Source organism: Coturnix japonica, chromosome 1, assembly GCF_001577835.2.
Source record: "Coturnix japonica isolate 7356 chromosome 1, Coturnix japonica 2.1, whole genome shotgun sequence".
Lineage (NCBI taxonomy): Eukaryota > Metazoa > Chordata > Aves > Galliformes > Phasianidae > Coturnix > Coturnix japonica.
In genome coordinates, this window is record NC_029516.1 from 45,115,375 (window position 1) to 45,132,978 (window position 17,604).

Below are 17,604 nucleotides of genomic sequence, written 5' to 3' on the forward strand. Positions count from 1 at the left end.
TCATCCCTTATCGCGCCCCCCGCTCCGCCCTCACCGTGACGTCATCGAGGCGGCCATTTTCAAACCCCAGCAGTAAGGATGGCGGTGCTGCGGCCCTTCGATAAGCTGCCGGACCTCAACAGCGCCACTATACTGGTAGGTCTGCGGTTCCCCGGGAGCCCCCGGCCCTATAGCCCCTCCCCGGCCCGGTTCGGATCCTTTCGGCCTGGATCCGCTGATCCAGCGCTCAGGCCGCAACGGCTGTGGCAGCCTCTCCCCTCCGCCCCCCCCCCACCACCACCACTGTATGCAGATGTGGCCCCGCTGCCCCCGTGTGACCGCTGCCTGTCGCCCACAGCTGGTGGGCACGGAGAGCGGCGTGCAGCGGCAGCTCGCCGAGGCCTTACTGCGGGAGAAGAAGGACTTCTGCATCAACATGTGAGTGAATGAGGGGGGGGGGGGTGTTTGGAGGCTCCTGACATTTCTTCTTCCCCAGATATCGCCGTCAGTGTGTAATGCTGTTTGTATTACAGCTAAGCCTTTTAGTCATGCTTGGCTCATATCTGGTGCTATTTTGGAATGCTTCTGTTGAGTGTTTCCTTCCTTGTTTATAGGAAACAAAACACCTTCGTTCAGAGGCTGGCAGACAAAGCTACAAACTGTGCGTGGATGAAAGAAAGCTGGGACAAACGATTCAGTCTCCAGGGCTAATTGCTACAAGTGGCATTCCACGAGGAGACCAAAAGCAGTGTTGCTCTTTTGGCTTCTGGAGTGCACTGAGAAAGAGATAGAATTTGGGGAGTTTGGTGCTTCCAGTCTGTCTTTTTTTGATCTTCCAAACTAAAACATGGTGCTGTTAGTACTCTTCCCTGATCCCTTCTGACCTCATCTGTTCTGTGATTCTCTGTGCTACAGATGCCTTTGGAAGGGATGCAGGCCCTTTGCTTCCTCCCATAGCTGTATCAGCAGCTGAACTATCCTTGTAATGTCTGAGGCAGTGAAAGGAAGAGTAATGGTATCACAGGAGCACCAAGCTCTCCCCAAGTTGTACTTCCCGTTTCAAGCTATACAAGCAATAGATGTCTGATTTCTCACCAGAGAGAGCAGTGAGTGAAGCAAAGGATACTCATGCAGCATCAGAGCTGGCTTTATTGGAAAGGTCTATTAAGAGTTAAATGCTGTGACTGCCATGCACATCTATAAGGAGAATTTATTTTTTTCTTCCTAGGAGTCTTGTTATTCTCTGTTAAGCCTCCCATTATTAACATGTGAGATTAGTAAGTGTGTGACTGCCAGCAGCTCAGAATAGGCTTAAGAGAGAGATGAGAATCCAAAAGAATCTCCCTATCTCCTTGGTGCCTAATTATTTTACAGTTAACTAGCTACCTGGTTATGTGGTGAGCTGCAATGGCTGTGTGGTTGTGATTAAGTGGATGCTGCCTCGCCAAGATATTTGTTAAATTGGTAAATTTATTTCCTTTCAGCCACCTTGCATCGTCCCTCCCCTTACCTTCAGAGAGGGATCACCTTCGGCCCAGGATAGATATGATTGCATTTGTTATTGACATCAAGAGCAAACGCAGGTAAAAGAAGGACATGAATACAGGGGAGCAAACTGATATTCTTTCTTAATTAATGCTTAAATCTGCGTTTTTCTTGTGTTGGAATCACTGGATTTTAAACCCAAGACTTGCTGTGGTAGAATGCCTCTACCTAATAATCAGTGCCCATGTTCCCATTTCACTGGCACTGCTGGCCACATGGCAGCAGCACTGTGTAAGTCTCCAGTCAGAAAGGAAAGGTCTGCAGGGGCTGATGTCTTTGTTTTATCTTTGTAGAAATCATATTAGTGTCCCCAGGCCATGAGCAAAGATTTGCTAGATCACAAAAGTCAGCATCTTCGTACTTGTGGCTGATGATCCTGGGCTCTCATTTACCAAAATGACAGGCCCAGCTGCATGCTTACAGCGCAGATGGTGCTGCAGAAATGTGTGGGTTTGCTTTTCTGAAAGAGCCTAAGGAGTGCTGAAGTCTCATTGGATGTTAATGAGTTTGGACGCTTAGCGTTTGCAAACCTTTTAGGATGCCGTTCAAACTATGCCTAACTGTTGAGTCTTGAGGAGAAAGGACATTTTATGGATTATTAAACAGCTGTGGGTAGTCCAGAGGTCCCTGATGCCACGCTCTTAGCATAATTCTGCTGGCTCACAAATCAGCAGATGTTAACATCAGGGGTTTTCCAACTGTGCTTCTGAAAGTTATTCCCTTTGTCCTCATGATGTGCTGGTTTTACCTCCCTGTCCAACTGGGTTGTCTGTGCTTTTCTGACAGCTTGAAGACTGTTCAAGCTTCACTCGCTTATGTGGATGTCAGATTCTTCCTGGGAAAAGTGTGCTTCCTTGTCACTGGGGGTACGTATGGCATCTTCCCCCTCCATCCCCTGGAGCAGAACAGCTCACTATCGCTTTCTTTAAAGCAGAGCAGTGGCTTAATGTGAAACAGAACAAAAGTGGACAGTGGATTTATCAAGGCTTTGTTTAAATATTTGTGCTCATTTGTGTATTCATTTCCCCTGGATAGAACATGGTTCTCTTCTCTCATGCTCACTCACCCTTTCCCTTTTGCTTTTGCCACTCAGATCTCCTTTCCCTCATTCTGGAATACAAATGGTGTTATTAATTTATAACTATTTTTCTGTGCCATTCCAGAATGCTGTTGTATCTGTTCTGGCAGATCAGTCTTAACAATAGTCTCAATTAGTAGTGAGTAGCATATGATACTGTGGTAATAAAATGAATTTAAGTGGATGAGCTACTAAACTATTAAGTATAGTTTTAGTACAAGACTGTGATCCCTGTTGTGTGCTGTCTGGCCCCATTGTGTCTCATATAATTCTCTTTGTCTCTCTGTCTCTCCCCCTCTCTCTCTCCTAAGTGAAGAGGGCACTTCCCGCATCACTTCTCTGAGAGGGCCAGCGCATCTTACTGGGTGCTGTAAAAGAAGTGCTGTGTTCATGGAATTTGGCGTTCAGAAGGCTTAACTGAGGGGTGAGAAAGAGCCTTAGAGCTATGGCTAGAGAAAGAGACCTATGCTATGGCTCTCCTGATGGAGCGAGACCCTTGGAGATTTTGAATATTCTTATCAGGGCTTCTGATTAACAAGTGGAAGATTCTGTCCTGCTGATAGAGTGCTGTCTGATCCTTTATCTCAAATGTTAATGTTGCAGCACTCAGTAATGTGGCAATACTATTCCTGCTGTCAGTATTATGGAATACTTCAGTGCTAATTCCACTGTGCATCTTGTACCGTTCTGTTTGTACTGCTCACTGATGCTTTACCTTCCATGATGCTGTCAGTCATTGGAATCATTGCTGTGGATCATTTTTGCACGTGCAGAATTCTTTGTTACTTTTCCTTACTGGATGTTAACAACAGGGCTTGTAAAACAGAAAACTTCTGTAGTTGGCAGAGTGAAGAGCTGCAGCATAGATATGAACGCCATCTCGAAACTGGGAGATGTCTACTGCAGTCCTGTGATATACTGTGAGCTGGAGGTGAGGTGCTTCTTTGGTGTCTGAAGGGATTTGGGAATTCCACTGCTCTCTGATCTTCAGTAACATCATTACACTAGCAATAAATATACATACATATGCCATAGCCACACGTAAGTGGTGTCAGAGACCAGACTTTTTGCAAGAATAGCTACAAGAGTATAACTGTCCTTGAAATGAGTCTTGCTGATTCCCTGCACCTCCTGGTGCTACTTCAAAACCTCAGAAAACCAAGCCAAAGTTATGAAAAGCTTCTCTGATGTGCAAAGCCTTGATACATTTGTTCCTCAAAGCATTTTCTCTTTCTGGGAGCCCTGGAGCTGCTTGCTGTGTGTCCTTGCCCACACAATGCTCCTGTTAGCCAGGCTTTGTTGTTTCACATGCTGTTTTATAGTATGAGTTGCCACTCTTTCTAGTTATCCACTTGGTCTGAAAAGCTGACAGGAGTTGGCATGCAGCAGTGGCACCCTTTCCTTTTCCATTTAATAATCATTCCCTCATCAGGGATTGCTTCCTTATCAGCAGATAATATTTGTGCCTTTGGCAGTCCTTCTGTTTGCCACTGCTTCTCTCAGCAAATCAGAATCAGTGAGTTTGGGCACTTGAAGCTTTCTTAGGGTTTTCAGCTGGCATAACTGCCCCTCCTCTAGCATTCAGAGAGTAAATGAATCTCATGGGTGTTTTCTGTAACTAGCGGCTCTGAATCATACTTAGAGCTGGTTCCAGTTCTTTCTTTTATCACAGTTAATCACTGCATTTCTTTTTTTTTCCCTATTGATTAAGTAACTTCTCCGTTCTGGTTCCAGCTGGAGAGGATACGAGTTGCCACCGCTCAGCGACTTCTCCGGATATTACAGATCTGTTCTGGTCGTGTAGCAGGAGTTACTCCCTTGTACTTCAGCTTGCTGATGAGGAGCAATGCTGGTGATTAGCCTCTTGATGTGAGAATTTATCCAGATTCATCGTTATTTTTTTTACTTCTAAGCATTTAAGCTGCTGCAGTTGGAATTGGGAAGCTTTCTTGCCAGATTTGCCACTCATCCAGTGCTGTTTGTAGTTGCTAGTCTATAAAAAAAAAAAAAAAAATCTTGGTTCTCTTTGAGTGAATAAGGTATAGGTGAGGAGAGGGTAGTTTGAAATAGTGATCCCTATCTGTTGTTACATTTGAATGCTATTATGTGATGGATTTTTGGGTTTCAGCCACTTTGCTGGTGGCCAGGAGCTACATATTCTGATACTCTCAGTAAAACAGGCCACTATCCCAGATGCTGCTTATTGTGGTTGAGTGTCTTAATTTCTGTAGGCAGCAGGGGAGGCAGGAGGCTTGTACTTCCTTAACAGAAATATAGCACCTTAGACTAATGCAGAACCTCACTGCAAATTTTGCTTCCCCTCCAAGAGAGTAACAAGGAGAAAGGCAGTCCTTTGGCTTCAAGATATCCTGCAATTGGCAGTTAATGATCCAGCTGTGTGAGCATCTGCCCACTGAAGGGCTCAGCATTTCCATGCCCGGCACATAACTAGAGAGGAAGGGACTGAAGAAGATAATCTAACACTTTAGCTTTCTTTGAAATCTTGAGAGGAAAAAGAGGCTTTATCTCTTAAGCCCAGAATAATGTGATTTCAGCATCTGTCGAGTGTGCTACTGCAAGTTGGCTACTGGGAACCAAGGACAGATTTTTCTGAAGATGTCAAACTTTCAATGAGTTAAGAAATGAGGAGGGCTGTAATAGAGTGTGGCAGTCCTTGGGTTACAGCCCTTACAGGCAGGCCACAGTGGGAGAAACGTGCAGCTGCTAGTGAAAATCAGCCCTGCCCCCAGATAGAAAAGGCACAGGATTGTTTTGTTTTTTTCCCCTCTCTCATGCTTCCAGAGAATCAAATCTGAGAATAATGGAAGTTGCTGGCTTCCAGCAAACCTCTACAAATTGGGCAGTTCAGCTTCAGAAAGCTGCAGGACTGCACTCGTCCTTCCAGCATCTGTATGGCTGAGCCTCTGCACTCTGTGGCTGACCAGAGATGAAAGCCAACTGGATTATAGCAGTGTACTGAAAACACACAGTGACTCCTGCAAGTTGGGCATGTGATATGTACAATTACTTAACTAATAGCTTCCTAGCAGCAGTAATTTGTGTTTATTCTGCCAGTTAATAGTGTGTTTTGGAGTTTTAAATTAATAAAATATATAATGTTGATCTGTATGCTTTCTTGGTTTGGTCTGTGGAATGGACTGTAAAACCTATGAATGCTTTTCCCAATTAGACCTGGCAGTGGAACTGGTCCTTGCTGGCATTTTGAACGTATTGTAAGTTCAGTGACTTGGTGGGTTGCAGTTGCTGCTTCCACCACGTGGTGGTGGCAAAACCTTTCCAAATACGATGCTTCCGTAAGCTGAATTGAGCCACCTTACAGAATAGATTGTTTCTTGAAATATGGGGCTGTTTCTTATCCAGAATTGCATGCCAGGTAGAAATTAAGTCCTGACAGAATCTGTTAAGCTCTTCTCCTGTTTAACTTAATCCCTCATAGTCTGCTTTAACATTCCGAGGTGCGGAGCTGTAGCTGCATGCGCTGTTTTGCTTAGCTTGTTTCTGACATCTGTCTGTGAGAAGGAGAAAGCAGCACTGCAGGCTTAATCAACTGTGAGTGTTGGCAGTCCTTGCAAAGACAGCTCAGCAAGACACAAAGCCTGTATCCTTGCTCAGAGGACACACAAATCCCAGCTCCAGTTGTATTGTTGCTGGCAGGGGAGAGATAGGTTGTTTGTCAGCTGGAACAAAGGAGCTAAACCGCTCAGCTGTGTTATGGTGTCCAAAAGGGCTGGACTATGGCTAAAACCCAGAGGAGAAAGATGTGCAAAGTCTCATGGCCATGTAAGAAGGATGGGGAGCTTAATGGGCTTGCCCTACTTTCTGCTTGCTTTGCGATCCTGCCAGTGCCTGCAAGGACTTTACCACCAGAGACTGAAACACCAGTTTCTCTGTTGGTTATGCTGGCTGAACTTCACTCTGATTTTGGGTTCCTCTGAATAAATGAGACCGTGGTTCAGAATAGACTGGTTTCGATTCACTCTCAGTGTGCAGGTGCAGTCTAGGGGAGGAAGGCCTGTGGCACCAAATGAAAAGAGTGATTCTTGTGTGTCCCCTGCAACTGCTGTAAGGTGAGGGGACTTTCATTGACTTTGCTGCTCTTTCACCTGGAAACTTCTGGGTTTGGGTAAAATCCATATTTTAACTGGTGAAAATGAAAATGTCTTTGATTCTCCCCTGGAACAATCCCCATGTATTGCTGTCCAGTACCTTCAAACATAGCGGATCACACACGGTATTTCTTTCCTTCTACCGCTTCCAAAGGAGAAAGGTACTGCTGGTACTGCCCACAGGTGGCTGAGTCCTAGCTGGTACAAAATAAAATCTAGTTCCTTAAGAGCCACATCTTCACCTAGGGGCAAATATTTTTCTTACTCTTAGGAAAAAGTCTTTAATAGAGCTGGCAGGGGAAGTGGAGCGTATCTAAGAATATGACACTGTGTCTCAGGTCCATCATGTTTTACAACTGGAAGTAGTTGGGACACATCTAAAGCTACAGCTACAACTGTGTAAATACCTCTAGGAACTGTCAGCTATTAGTTCAGGGAGGACATAACAATGCTGAGCAGATGAGGCAGCTGAGGGTACCCTTCATCTAGATGGAGTAGCCAGTGTTAATATCTGATAATGGCCTTGTAAAAGTAGCACTTGGATTCAGAACAGAGATTTGGAGGGCCTAGAGTTGAGTTAAGGCTACTCACTCAGGTTCTGCCATCTTTTAATATCACAGGAGAGCTTGTCAGGCTAGCTGAGAATTTAAACTAATAGAAATATTACGGATTATTTATATGTTTCTGTGCCTCAATTCCCTATTTCTTTGGGGGTCTACAGTGAGAAATCCTCCTCTCTCTAGCAAAAGTACCTATGAGCTTTGCCACTTTGGCTACTTTACTTCTTGGACATGTTTTTGTCAGCTGTGTGCCGGCAAAATTAGTGTAAAAGCAGTTTGGTTAGCATAGAAGAGCTTACACCAGTTGCACCGAAGTGAGCTTTGGTCACGCAGCACTGAGTGAGGCTGTAATGAGGACTTGCCTGCTGCTGCAGTATGACCCACGGGAGGAAGATTTTGTGTCCTCACCCGGCAGGCTGAGCTGCTTGTGGAGGTGCTCTGTAAGAGATTTTAGCACAAATGGGCACAGTTAGCATTAGCTGCTTGGATTATAGCTCTCTGTTGGCCCAGGTTTTCCAAGAGAAGCTTTTTTTTCTGCTAGCTTTGCAACAGCATTAGTTAAATCGGACCAATTTTTAGGCATAATAAGACACATGGTATGCTAAGTCTGTGCTGCCAGGGGAAAAAGACTGTGTACTGTTATGGGGCCTGGAGTAAATGATCTCTGTCCTGCAACAGCAATCAGAGATAAACCCAGCACAGGCAATTTGCCTGCCCTCCAAACCTTGAAACTGATGGTAGAGATTTAGATTCAGGGCCAGCTCTAGTATTAGCTTTGGGCATCATTGGTTAAGCCCAGATGTCTCTACTTGACAAGATCTGCAGTTGGCAGGGGTTTGGCTGGGATAGGGGGGCAAGGAAAGATTCTGCTGTGCTGCCCTGAGTTGCAGAGCCATGGTAGAGGTGTCTGGTCTGCTGCATGCCTTGTGAAGAACCTGAAAGCAGAGGAGGTGTTCCCTTCTGTGGGGTTTCTTACCTTTCTTGGCTCTATGTGTAGGGCTCTGCTCAGGTCAGACCCCAGCTGCTCTGTCTCTCACCTGGCAGCTCCCCCTGCTCACTGAGCCTTCTCTGCTTCCCACCCTGAGCTGATGTGCTGTGTCGCTGCTGGCTGTTGAACAACTGCCACTTTCTACTTGCTGACCAGCTGTCCTTCACTGGTGGGGAAAAAGGATTTATATGCAAGAGAGAGAGCTGGCGCAGCCCAGAGCTGGAGCCAGAATTGCTGGGCTCGCTTGGTCTCCATCGCTGATCTCTTGCATGACTCTGGACACGTGTGTTAAAATTCACTGTGCCTTGCTGTCACTGCATGTGAAACAGGAGCTGTCTGCGGTGGGAGTGAGCTGACATTGGCGCTGTGTTTTGGTGTCCTTGGGGCTGCAAATCTGGGCGGGCATTGTCCTCATGAGTGGAGCCTGATGTTTGCCATTGTTCTAGGGGAAGGTAAAGGAGTGTGTCTGTGCTGCTCAGTGTCTGTCCCTGTGGCAAGGGGGCTAAAACCAGGCTCCTGCCCTTCTCATGCAGTGCTGAGTTAGTCCTTCTCCTGGGGCATTGTGACACGGTTGAGTTCTGTTGTGAACTGGGCCGAACCCACCTTCTGAATCACTGAAATTCCCTGTACCGCAGTTGTCCTTGAGCTGGCTGGTGGGAGAAATCAAAGTCTCTGGCTCTCTCTCCCTCACCGTTAAATATTAATACAGCGCGGAGATGCAAGGCAGGATGGATCCCCTCAGGCTGGCTTGGATGTGACAAGCTGGAGCACAGGAGCAGTGGCATGCGGGAGGGTTGGGGGGTGACATGCCTTGCTCAGAGCCCCCTCAAATCAGCAGCTCCTGGCCCACGGGCTCCGGAAGGGGCTGACGTGTGCTGCAGTGCCAAGGTCCCCTTTGGGCTCATTGTGTCACGAGGGGGGCCGTATGGCACGTCTGACTCTGCAGGCAGCCATGGAAGCTGTGGCCGTCCTCCTCACTGTGTCCTTGGCAAGAGGAAGTCAGCGGTGTGTGAAAGAGCCTGTGCTTTACATACATGTCCCCGCTGGGCCAGGTGCAGCTGCGGGCTGGGTGCGAGAGCCCTGGGGGCTCTGCACGTCACAGGAAGGAGCGCTGAGGTGGGGTGAGGATGAAAACAAAGAGAGAAGGCACCTCCCCCTGGGAAAGCTGGCCCCCGTGCGTGGGCTGCTGTGTCCTCTGTCCCCCCGCATCCTGTGCTGTGGTGAGCTGTGCACCCGGCAGCTGAAGCATCGCTCTCAAGGGCAGGTGATCTGTGTGCAGGAACCAGTCAGGGACATCACAGTGAGTGAAGGCAATACATAAAACAGCCCAGATAAATGCTAAAGAGATGTACTCTGCCACGTTGGGTTCTGTGCTCTGGGGCTCATGGTGTGCCCCCCAAGCTGTTCTGGAGGCTGAGGGGCCTGTGAGATGCTGCTGTTATTGGCAATGGTCAGCTCAGAGCTCTCCCTCGCCTCTGTGCTGGCTGCTTGCCTCCATTTGACAGCAGTGTTGGCATCACCCCAGCGTGAGCACACATGGCTTTTTTCCCCTACTCTGCTCCCTCTTTAGCTCAGCAGAGCTGACAGATGTGGAGCCTGAGCCATGTTCAGCTGGGTGCTGTCTGTAGCTACCTGTGGCTCTCTGTGCAGCCATGGGCCAGCACAGCTTGATTAAACCTCATCACCCTGTGACTCAGGGGCTCTGTGCTCATCAAAGGTGGTGGAGCTGGGAAAGCCCTGAGCAGTGCTGAGGTGAAGGGCAGGGGAGGGAGTCTTGGGCACTGCGGACACAAAAGTGCTGCATCTCTGCCTGTCTCTCCTCCCTCCCAGGCTTCAGAAGCCCCAGTGAACAGCACACACAGCCATGCAAGCAGAGAATCCTAAAATCACAGTGTCATTTGAGTTGGAAGAACCTTTAAAGGCCATCTGGTCCCACTCCCCTGCAATGAACAGGGACACCCACAGCTCAGTCAGGGTGCTCAGAGCTCCTCCAGCCTGACTTTGAATTTCTTGGAGATCCACCACCTTTCTGGGCAACCTGCCCCAGTGCCTCACCACCCTGAGTAAAAAAACCTTTTTTCCCTACATCCAGCCTAAATCTCCCCTCTTTTAGCTTGAAACCATCTCCTCTTGTCCTATCCTGACAGACCCTGTTAAATAGTCTGTTCCCTTCTTTCTCATAGCCCCCCTTTAGATACTGAAAGGAGCGAAGCACAGCAAAGCCTGGTGCCTTGCCTCACAGCACCCCAGCATCCATCCTGCTGCTGCGTGCGAGCTGCTCCTGGGGAAACGCCGAGGAGCTGCTTGTGTGCAGATGTTGCATAATGCTGACCTACTTTGTATACAAGTTGGTGGGCTGAGTGGCATTTGCCCCAATCCTGGTAACCCCCCTCCAGGGTGGGGCTGTAGCATTCTGTCCTCTGCCCTATGTCATGGAGGTAAGCAGGTGGGAGACTTCCCCCTGCCCACACACCCACAGGCTGCTGCTAGCACGCTGAGCTTTGGCATGGCTTTGCTCAGCCACTGTACGGGACTAATATATAGTGATGGTGTCCTATAAATTATATAGGCGGTACATTCACCATCTGCTCTGCATTGAAAGCCAAGTGTGATTGAGACATTCTCCTTCCCCAAAGCTCAACTTGATTACGGGTGTGTGGATCTGTAAGTGGTTCTGATTTAATCAGGTAAGGAGGGAAGTTTGTAACCAGGTTGTGATGTTCCTGCACCTGATGTAAGAGCTGAAGCACCATCCAGCAATCTTTCGCCAAGAGGATGTGAGTAAAAAGTGAATCTGATTTCATGCTAATGAGGCTCTAAATTGAGCGAGTATTGATTGCGGTGGTCATATCAAAAAATCAAAATAGCAGTGCAAAGAGCAAAGGAAACCCCAGAGTGATTCATATGAGAAGGGGAAATAAAGAGAGCCATGGGGGAAGAAGGAGTGTGAGGGGGACTAAATTGGTCTGCCTACCCAAAAGCAGAGGGGATTTGAATCAGATTATCCTCATTAGATGTCTCTTTAAAGCATCATCAAGCAAAATGAATGGTCCGGGGGAGAGCTCGCAGGCATGGTGTCTGTGATTATCACCAGGGATTTGCAGTCCTAGTTAGCTAGCTCAGAGACAAGATGGTTTAGGGACTTAAAAACTGCACTGCCCTCATCCTCTGCATTTTTCAGTGGGGTGATGGGGGACGCTGCATGGCTGCGCAGCTCCTCAACACTGCAACCTGTGGCGGCCCATCCCTCTGTGTTCTGCGGGTACTTGGAGGGAATGTTGCCAGCAGAGCCTGGGGCCAGCTGCATGGTGGTGCTGAGCTCATTGCTGCAGGGTCCTTCGAGCTCAGCAACCACTTGCTCCCCCACTCCATCCCAGCCTGGGGTCATGCTCATGCCCAGCCATGTGCAGCTTGCTCCTCTTGCTACTGCCCACATTGGTGCTGCAGGGCTGCAACCAGCTTTAGGTTGGCATCCAACCATCCCTGCAGCCAAACCTGCCACACAGCATTGGCTCAAGCAGCCCAAGGTGCAACCAAAATCCAAAAATCAAAATACTGGCAAGGGTTGGAAGGTCATCTTCTCACCTACCCCATATGCAGGTGGCTGCGGCCAATGGGACAAACGTGAGCTGCACGTGTTAGAAGTTTGTCCCAAGGTCAGTGGGTCTGCCAGATAAACACCTCTGTAACTAACACGCTGTTGGGTTTCCGGTGCACGCGAGCACAAGGTGTACTTTTGGTGGATATTTTCTGACACAGACAGCCCCGAGAGCATATGTGAGTCACTGCACCCGCTGTGGGGCCGCAGGAACCGCTCACGCAGGAATGGGGCTGAGGACCGGCCCTGCTCCTGGGCTGGGGCACACGGTGCGGAAATGGAGCCCTCTCCAGCTCCAGGACTGAGCCATGATTTTTAAATAGCTCTTTTTATTTATTTATTTATTTATTTTGCTGGTTTATTTGTTTAATAAAACCACTTGGTTAGCAAGGCTTCCCAGCTCCCGGGGCACTCATTTCTCTGTGAAGATAAGAAAAGCGCATTTCCTTATCCAGTGAGTCATTTTTTCTGCTCTTTAATTATGCATTTATGCTATTATCAAGCGCCCCTAGATGCGAGCAGCCCGTCACCACTAACCAGCCACCAGGTCCTCACTGTCCCCACTCCTAAAGCTGCCACAAGGGCCGGAGAGGCAGAGGCTGGAGCCCTGGGCGCATGGCTCACACGTGAGCGCTGCCAGGGAAGTCAGCGGTGATTTTCTCCATGAGTAAGCCCTGCAATGTGCGAGTCAAAACATCGTTTTCCTGGCCCGGGCATGAGCAGACGTGCATGGAAGGGAATTGGAACGAGTGGTGGGTGACAGGAGAGGGGCAGAAGATGGGGGATAGGGAGATATAGATTGGGGATATAAGGAAAACACTTTTTACTACATAAGGAGAGTGAGGCACTGGCACAGGTTGCACAGAGAGGTGGTGGATTCCTAACCCTTACAGACATCCAAGGTCAGCTGGAGAGGCTCTGAGCACCCTGATCGAGCTGTAAGTGTCCCTGTTCATTGCAGGGGGGGCCTTTAAGAGTCCCTCCCAACTCAAACGACTCTGTGACTCTATAGGAGAAAACAGCTGGCAGCAGGCACAAAGCTGTTGGCTGGGTGGAGAAGCAGCACCTACGGGTACCTGAGGCAATGCAGAGGGTGCTGAGTTCACCACTGGGCCCTGAAGCAAGAGAGAGAGAAGTGCAGGGTGTGCTCGGGGAGTTTGTGTTTGAGTCAGGCAGAAGTGGAAGAACTGAGTCACCAGGCCGGGGCTGGTGCTGCTATGGGGGAGAGCGGAGCCATGAGGGCACTGGGCATGGGCAGCAAGCGGCCGCTGGGCTCTGAGGTGGAAGGGGAAGTGAAAAATCACCTTGGGTGTGGAGCTGGTGGGCAGCAAACAGTTTTGGTCACAACTTTCACTCACCCAGCCAACCTGGCCGGGGAGGAAGAGGCTGTGCTGGGAGGAGCCCGTGGGCTGCGGTAGGCAACAGGCAGGCCTGCTTCAGCAGGGGGACCAGCAGTGGCTGGGTCCTTCCTGTGGGATGAAGGAGAAAGGGACACCATGCTTGTTCAGTTTAGGCGTTGAGGGAAGAATTTTCACTGAGTGGGCACTGCTACTGCCTCAGTAGCACAGGCTGCCCAAATTGCTGTGGGTGCCCCATCCCTGTAGGTACAAGGCCAGGTTGGTTGGCGCCCTGGGCAGCCTGAGCTGGGGGGTGGCAGCCCTGCCCACAGCATGGGATAAGACTGGGTGGGCTCTGAAGTCACTTCTGACCTAAAATATTCTGTGATGGAGAAGAGCCACCTGTAAAGCAGAAATCCAACCCTTACATACTTCAGGTTTCAAACACCAGGATTTGACATATGGATGCCAGTGGCAGGGATTCTCTTGCTCACGACGAGGCCTTGAGGCCTTTCATGGTGCATTTAGTCCCCTCTGAGGGTAGTGGGGCCAGACTTGTTCCCAGTTACTATGAGCAGAGACAGCTCCAAACCCCTGAAGAATAGGAGACATGGCACTAAGGGGCTTCAACACTCCTTGCCAAGGGCCTAAGCTGCAAAATGAAGGGTGTAGCAGGCAGGTTCAGCCCTTTTGTGTCGGTCTTGGAGTGAAGCAGAGCACCCGGCCCTGTGATTTCTGTCCCACAGCCTATGTGGATATACGGCCCGCCATGGGGCTTCTGCAAGGGGATGCCAGCAAATATCCTGATGGTGAAGGCTGGGGTAGATCTTGGACACTCAGGGGCTGGGGGTGACGTCAGCTGGGGAGGTGAGCCAGGCGGGCCTGGGTGGGACACATTTTAGCATCACGTTTTTGAGCAGAGGGGCTGTCAGTGGGTGCGTTGTTGGCTTCCTCCTCCTGGGCGAAGATCCGCCCCGGGGGAAGTGCAGCACCCGGAGCCCCAGGGGAGCTGAGGCAGCTCGACAGACTGCATCTCCCTCTGCCACCCGCCCCAGGGCTCTGCGATTTCACACTCGGGCGGCCGCTCTGCGCCGAGCCATGCAGGAGCGCTCGGCCATGGCCTCTCCGGGAAAAGCAGACGGTGGTGCCTCCTGCCTCTCCTCCCAGTGCTTCGACCCCCTCACTAGGTCCTGCGTGATGTGCTCTGAGCTGTTTGGGGACAACACAAGTAAGTGCGGACAGGGCTGGGTGGTGAAGGGGGCCAGAGGATGCTGTGGGGTGGGCTTGGAGGAGAACTTCTGTGGGTTGTGGTGGGAGTGGCGATGGAGATGGGATGGAGCTCCATCACTGCAGCCCCAGTGCTGGGAGACCTTGGTTATGCCGTTTTGCCCCTTCTGACCCTGCTGGCATTTTGCACCACAGCAGAACCCGCCCCTGGAGTGCCCAGCTCAGACACACTGCCCACTGTCCCCTCCACGGACCTGCCCAGCAGCCTCCTGATCTTCGGGGTCCCTGCGCTGGTGGGGCTCCTCCTGGCCCTGGCAGCTCTCTGGGGCTTCCTTGCCTGCAAGTTGGGGAAGCAGAGGAGGAAGAGGAGGAAGACAGAGCGGGAGGTTGAAGGTAGGAGACTTTGTGCTCACCTTGTTGGCTTCTTGGTGAAGCTCAGATTTTCTACATCTTCCTTGGGGTGCCCCAGAGATCACCTCTCTCTCCATTAGGCACAGGGCAATGTGAAAAGAACTTGATATGCGGTGGGAGTCATATGAATTGGGATACCATGCTGAGCACCCCACACAGTGTTCCCAGCACCCTCTGACACTTGCGTGCCACTGCCACCCCGAAGAGGTGACAGTGTCAGAGCCAGCCCTTATCAGTAGGACACAGAGCACCAAGCATCTTATGGGGTCATCCCCAAAGACACCATTGTTGGGGCAAGAGGTAGAGTTGTGCCTCTCCCCCCAGGGCATTTCCAGGAGGTGAAGTCACTGTGCCCACCGGGGACCCCCAGGAACAGTACTGAAAACAAAAGAGGGAGAAATCCCATGACAGCAAGTGTGGGGAGGCACGTGGCCATTGCTGCTTGTAAACAAGTCTATTTTTAAGTGGGAAGCGATCATGCCGGGTGCTTGCTGCTAGCACGGGCTCACGGGAGGCTCGAGGCACAAGTGCATGGCTGATCTTCCCCGATTACACTTTCGGGGAAAAAATGTGCTACAAAGCATTGTGGTGGGGAGATCCCGTGTCTCAGGATTTGCTTCACAGCCCCTGACCCCATTTCTCACCCTCTCTCAGAAAACCTGGGTGATGCCGGCCTCCTGCCCAGCTCCAGCTGCTTGGATGTCAGTACTACAGAGGGTAGTGCTGACCCAGCACAAATCCCCTGCCCACACCGCAACGGAGGTCTGAGGACACCCAGAAGGGATGGAGCGAAGCGGCGGCCATGCTGCCAGGGTGATACCAAGGGTGACGTGGTGCTTCTGGCCACAACCTGGCCCCACCATAAGGAGCACGGCCACAGCTTCCCGCTGCCAGCCACCGAGCTAGGAGCCACTGCCTTGGTCACCACCAAAACCACCCAGGAGTGTGTGGGTGAAGAAAGACTGTGATGGCCAGGAAACGGAGCTGGGGCTCTCCCTACAGGCAGCCAGAGCCCTTCCCTAGCGGGTAAAGCATTGCATGGACATGAGCTGCATCAGAAACGGATTTTACATTTTATGTTTCCCCATTTTTGTGGAGTCCCAGCCACACCTGCAGTTACTGGAGGAAACCCTAGGATTCATGCTGCGTTACCGGTAGCTGCTGAGCTATGGAACTGGGGATTCCAGATGGGTCTGCTGCTGAATAGGGCACTTTTAGGGACATGGGGCTGGAAGACCAGCAAGAGGAGAAGCAGGGAGTTCCTTTAGGATCAAACCCCATCACCATTAGTTCAATTATTGCTACTGACCAACGGCTTGGGGCCTCATGGAGAAAAGCTCATCCAGCATCTGCTCTGTGCACAGTCCTGCTTCTCCTGTCCCCTGCATGCTGTGACATCCACTTCCCTGCTCCCTTTGGGCATTGTTGTTTGGTTGCAGGCACCCATGGACAGCCATGGGAACTCCCTCTGTATCTTGAATGCCCAGGGAATGGAAAACAATTTGCCTTTTTGAGCAGGAAGCAAGAGAAAGAATCGGGGAAATCTGTCTTTGCTCTGAGCTACGGTAACTGAAGTCAGTGAGAACCAGAGGCAGGCAATGGAGTCTGCTGGTCGGGAGGAGCACTGGCTGCAGGAGCTTGTCATGATGGCCCCAGACAACCATCGCTTCAGCTCACGGTGGCTGCAAAAATACTGCATGTCACTTGTGGTGACAGGACTCACAGTGATGGATGTACCCGTGCTGCACACAACCAGGCAGGGAGTGATGCCGAGCGTGGGAGGGATGACTTAATTTATGTGTGTGGCTTCAGGGAGTTGCTGTGCGTGAGAATTGACCAGCAGCGCCAGTCCAAGGCAGCTTGATGGCCATGCTCACCCACAAGCTGATGGCTCACCTGTACAGGAAGCTTTGGGAATGAAGCCATTAGTGAAGATTGTGCTCCCTCCTGATATCCCAGCTCTGCTCCTCATCCACCACTTATTCTGGCTTCCTATGTCACCACCACCAATGTCAGCGCCACCCCCCAGCTAGTGTTCTCATCCCTATCATGGCCTTCAGAAGATGGAGGACCCTGCAATGTTTACTCAATAGCCATGGAGGTCCAAGGTTTGTCGTAAGATTGACCAGTGACATTGCGTCTGGTGGCGTTGCCTCTGCAGGACCACGCAGTCCTGTTAGAGGGTGATGCCTCCTTCCTCCCCTTGCCATGGATGCCAAGCTGGCTTTGCTGCCTTCTCTTCAACAGTGAACCATTTGGACATAGGAGCCTATGTTCATCACCACACTTCCTCTTTCGCCTTGCTCCAGATAGCGCCTAACTCAGCTCAAGACACGATGTGTCCCCATTGCTGGAGATGCCGTCTCTGCACATCTTATCAGGTGGAAGTGCTTTGACATCAAGACCAGCCCTGGGGACATTCAGAACACCTCTGGGGACGTTGACTCCACCAATTCCCTGGTTGTAATAGAAGAACCACTGGGAGGCAGGACAACCTGCTTCATGGACAGCGGGGCTGGGAGGTGAAGCTACCAATGCTGCTGCATCTCACCTTCTATGGCTGTGACATGTGGGTGTGGTGCAGACCCCACACCAGAAAATAAACTCCTGTAATAACCCCGCTGGAAGAAAAAATCCCACTTTCTGCTCAGGTGAGGGCTATGGCTCTTATTTCTTCAGGTGTTTCTGCTTTGCAGGATGCCATGGTGAAGGGCTGGCATGGGCTGCCCAGGGAAGTGGTGAAGTCACTGTCCC

At 50.4% G+C, this 17,604-nt stretch overlaps 2 protein-coding genes across 6 annotated transcripts; both read left to right on the forward strand.

Moving 5' to 3' along the window:
• The first annotated feature begins 5 nt into the window (after positions 1-5).
• On the forward strand, positions 6-5,731 carry CENPM (centromere protein M). 3 transcript variants are annotated; one of them, XM_015861359.2, is made up of 7 exons: positions 6-135; positions 338-417; positions 1,464-1,562; positions 2,311-2,390; positions 3,442-3,533; positions 4,337-4,471; positions 5,405-5,731. In XM_015861359.2, the coding sequence occupies exons 1-6, from the start codon at positions 79-81 to the stop codon at positions 4,460-4,462; spliced, it is 534 nt and encodes a 177-aa protein (XP_015716845.1). In that variant the 5' UTR covers positions 6-78; the 3' UTR covers positions 4,463-4,471; positions 5,405-5,731. The 3 variants fall into 3 exon arrangements, with proteins under 3 accessions (XP_015716845.1, XP_015716838.1, XP_015716854.1); XM_015861352.2 differs by having other exon boundaries at positions 4,337-5,731; XM_015861368.2 differs by lacking the exon at positions 1,464-1,562 and having other exon boundaries at positions 4,337-5,731.
• Positions 5,732-12,832: 7,101 nt separating this feature from the next.
• TNFRSF13C (TNF receptor superfamily member 13C) lies at positions 12,833-17,601 on the forward strand. 3 transcript variants are annotated; one of them, XM_032444532.1, is made up of 3 exons: positions 12,833-14,440; positions 14,638-14,832; positions 15,505-17,601. In XM_032444532.1, exons 1-3 carry the CDS (start codon positions 14,311-14,313, stop codon positions 15,816-15,818), a joined length of 639 nt encoding a protein of 212 aa, XP_032300423.1. In that variant the 5' UTR covers positions 12,833-14,310; the 3' UTR covers positions 15,819-17,601. The 3 variants fall into 3 exon arrangements, with proteins under 3 accessions (XP_032300423.1, XP_015716766.1, XP_015716756.1); XM_015861280.2 differs by having other exon boundaries at positions 12,834-14,440; positions 14,635-14,832; XM_015861270.2 differs by lacking the exon at positions 12,833-14,440 and having other exon boundaries at positions 14,476-14,832.
• Positions 17,602-17,604: the final 3 nt, after the last annotated feature.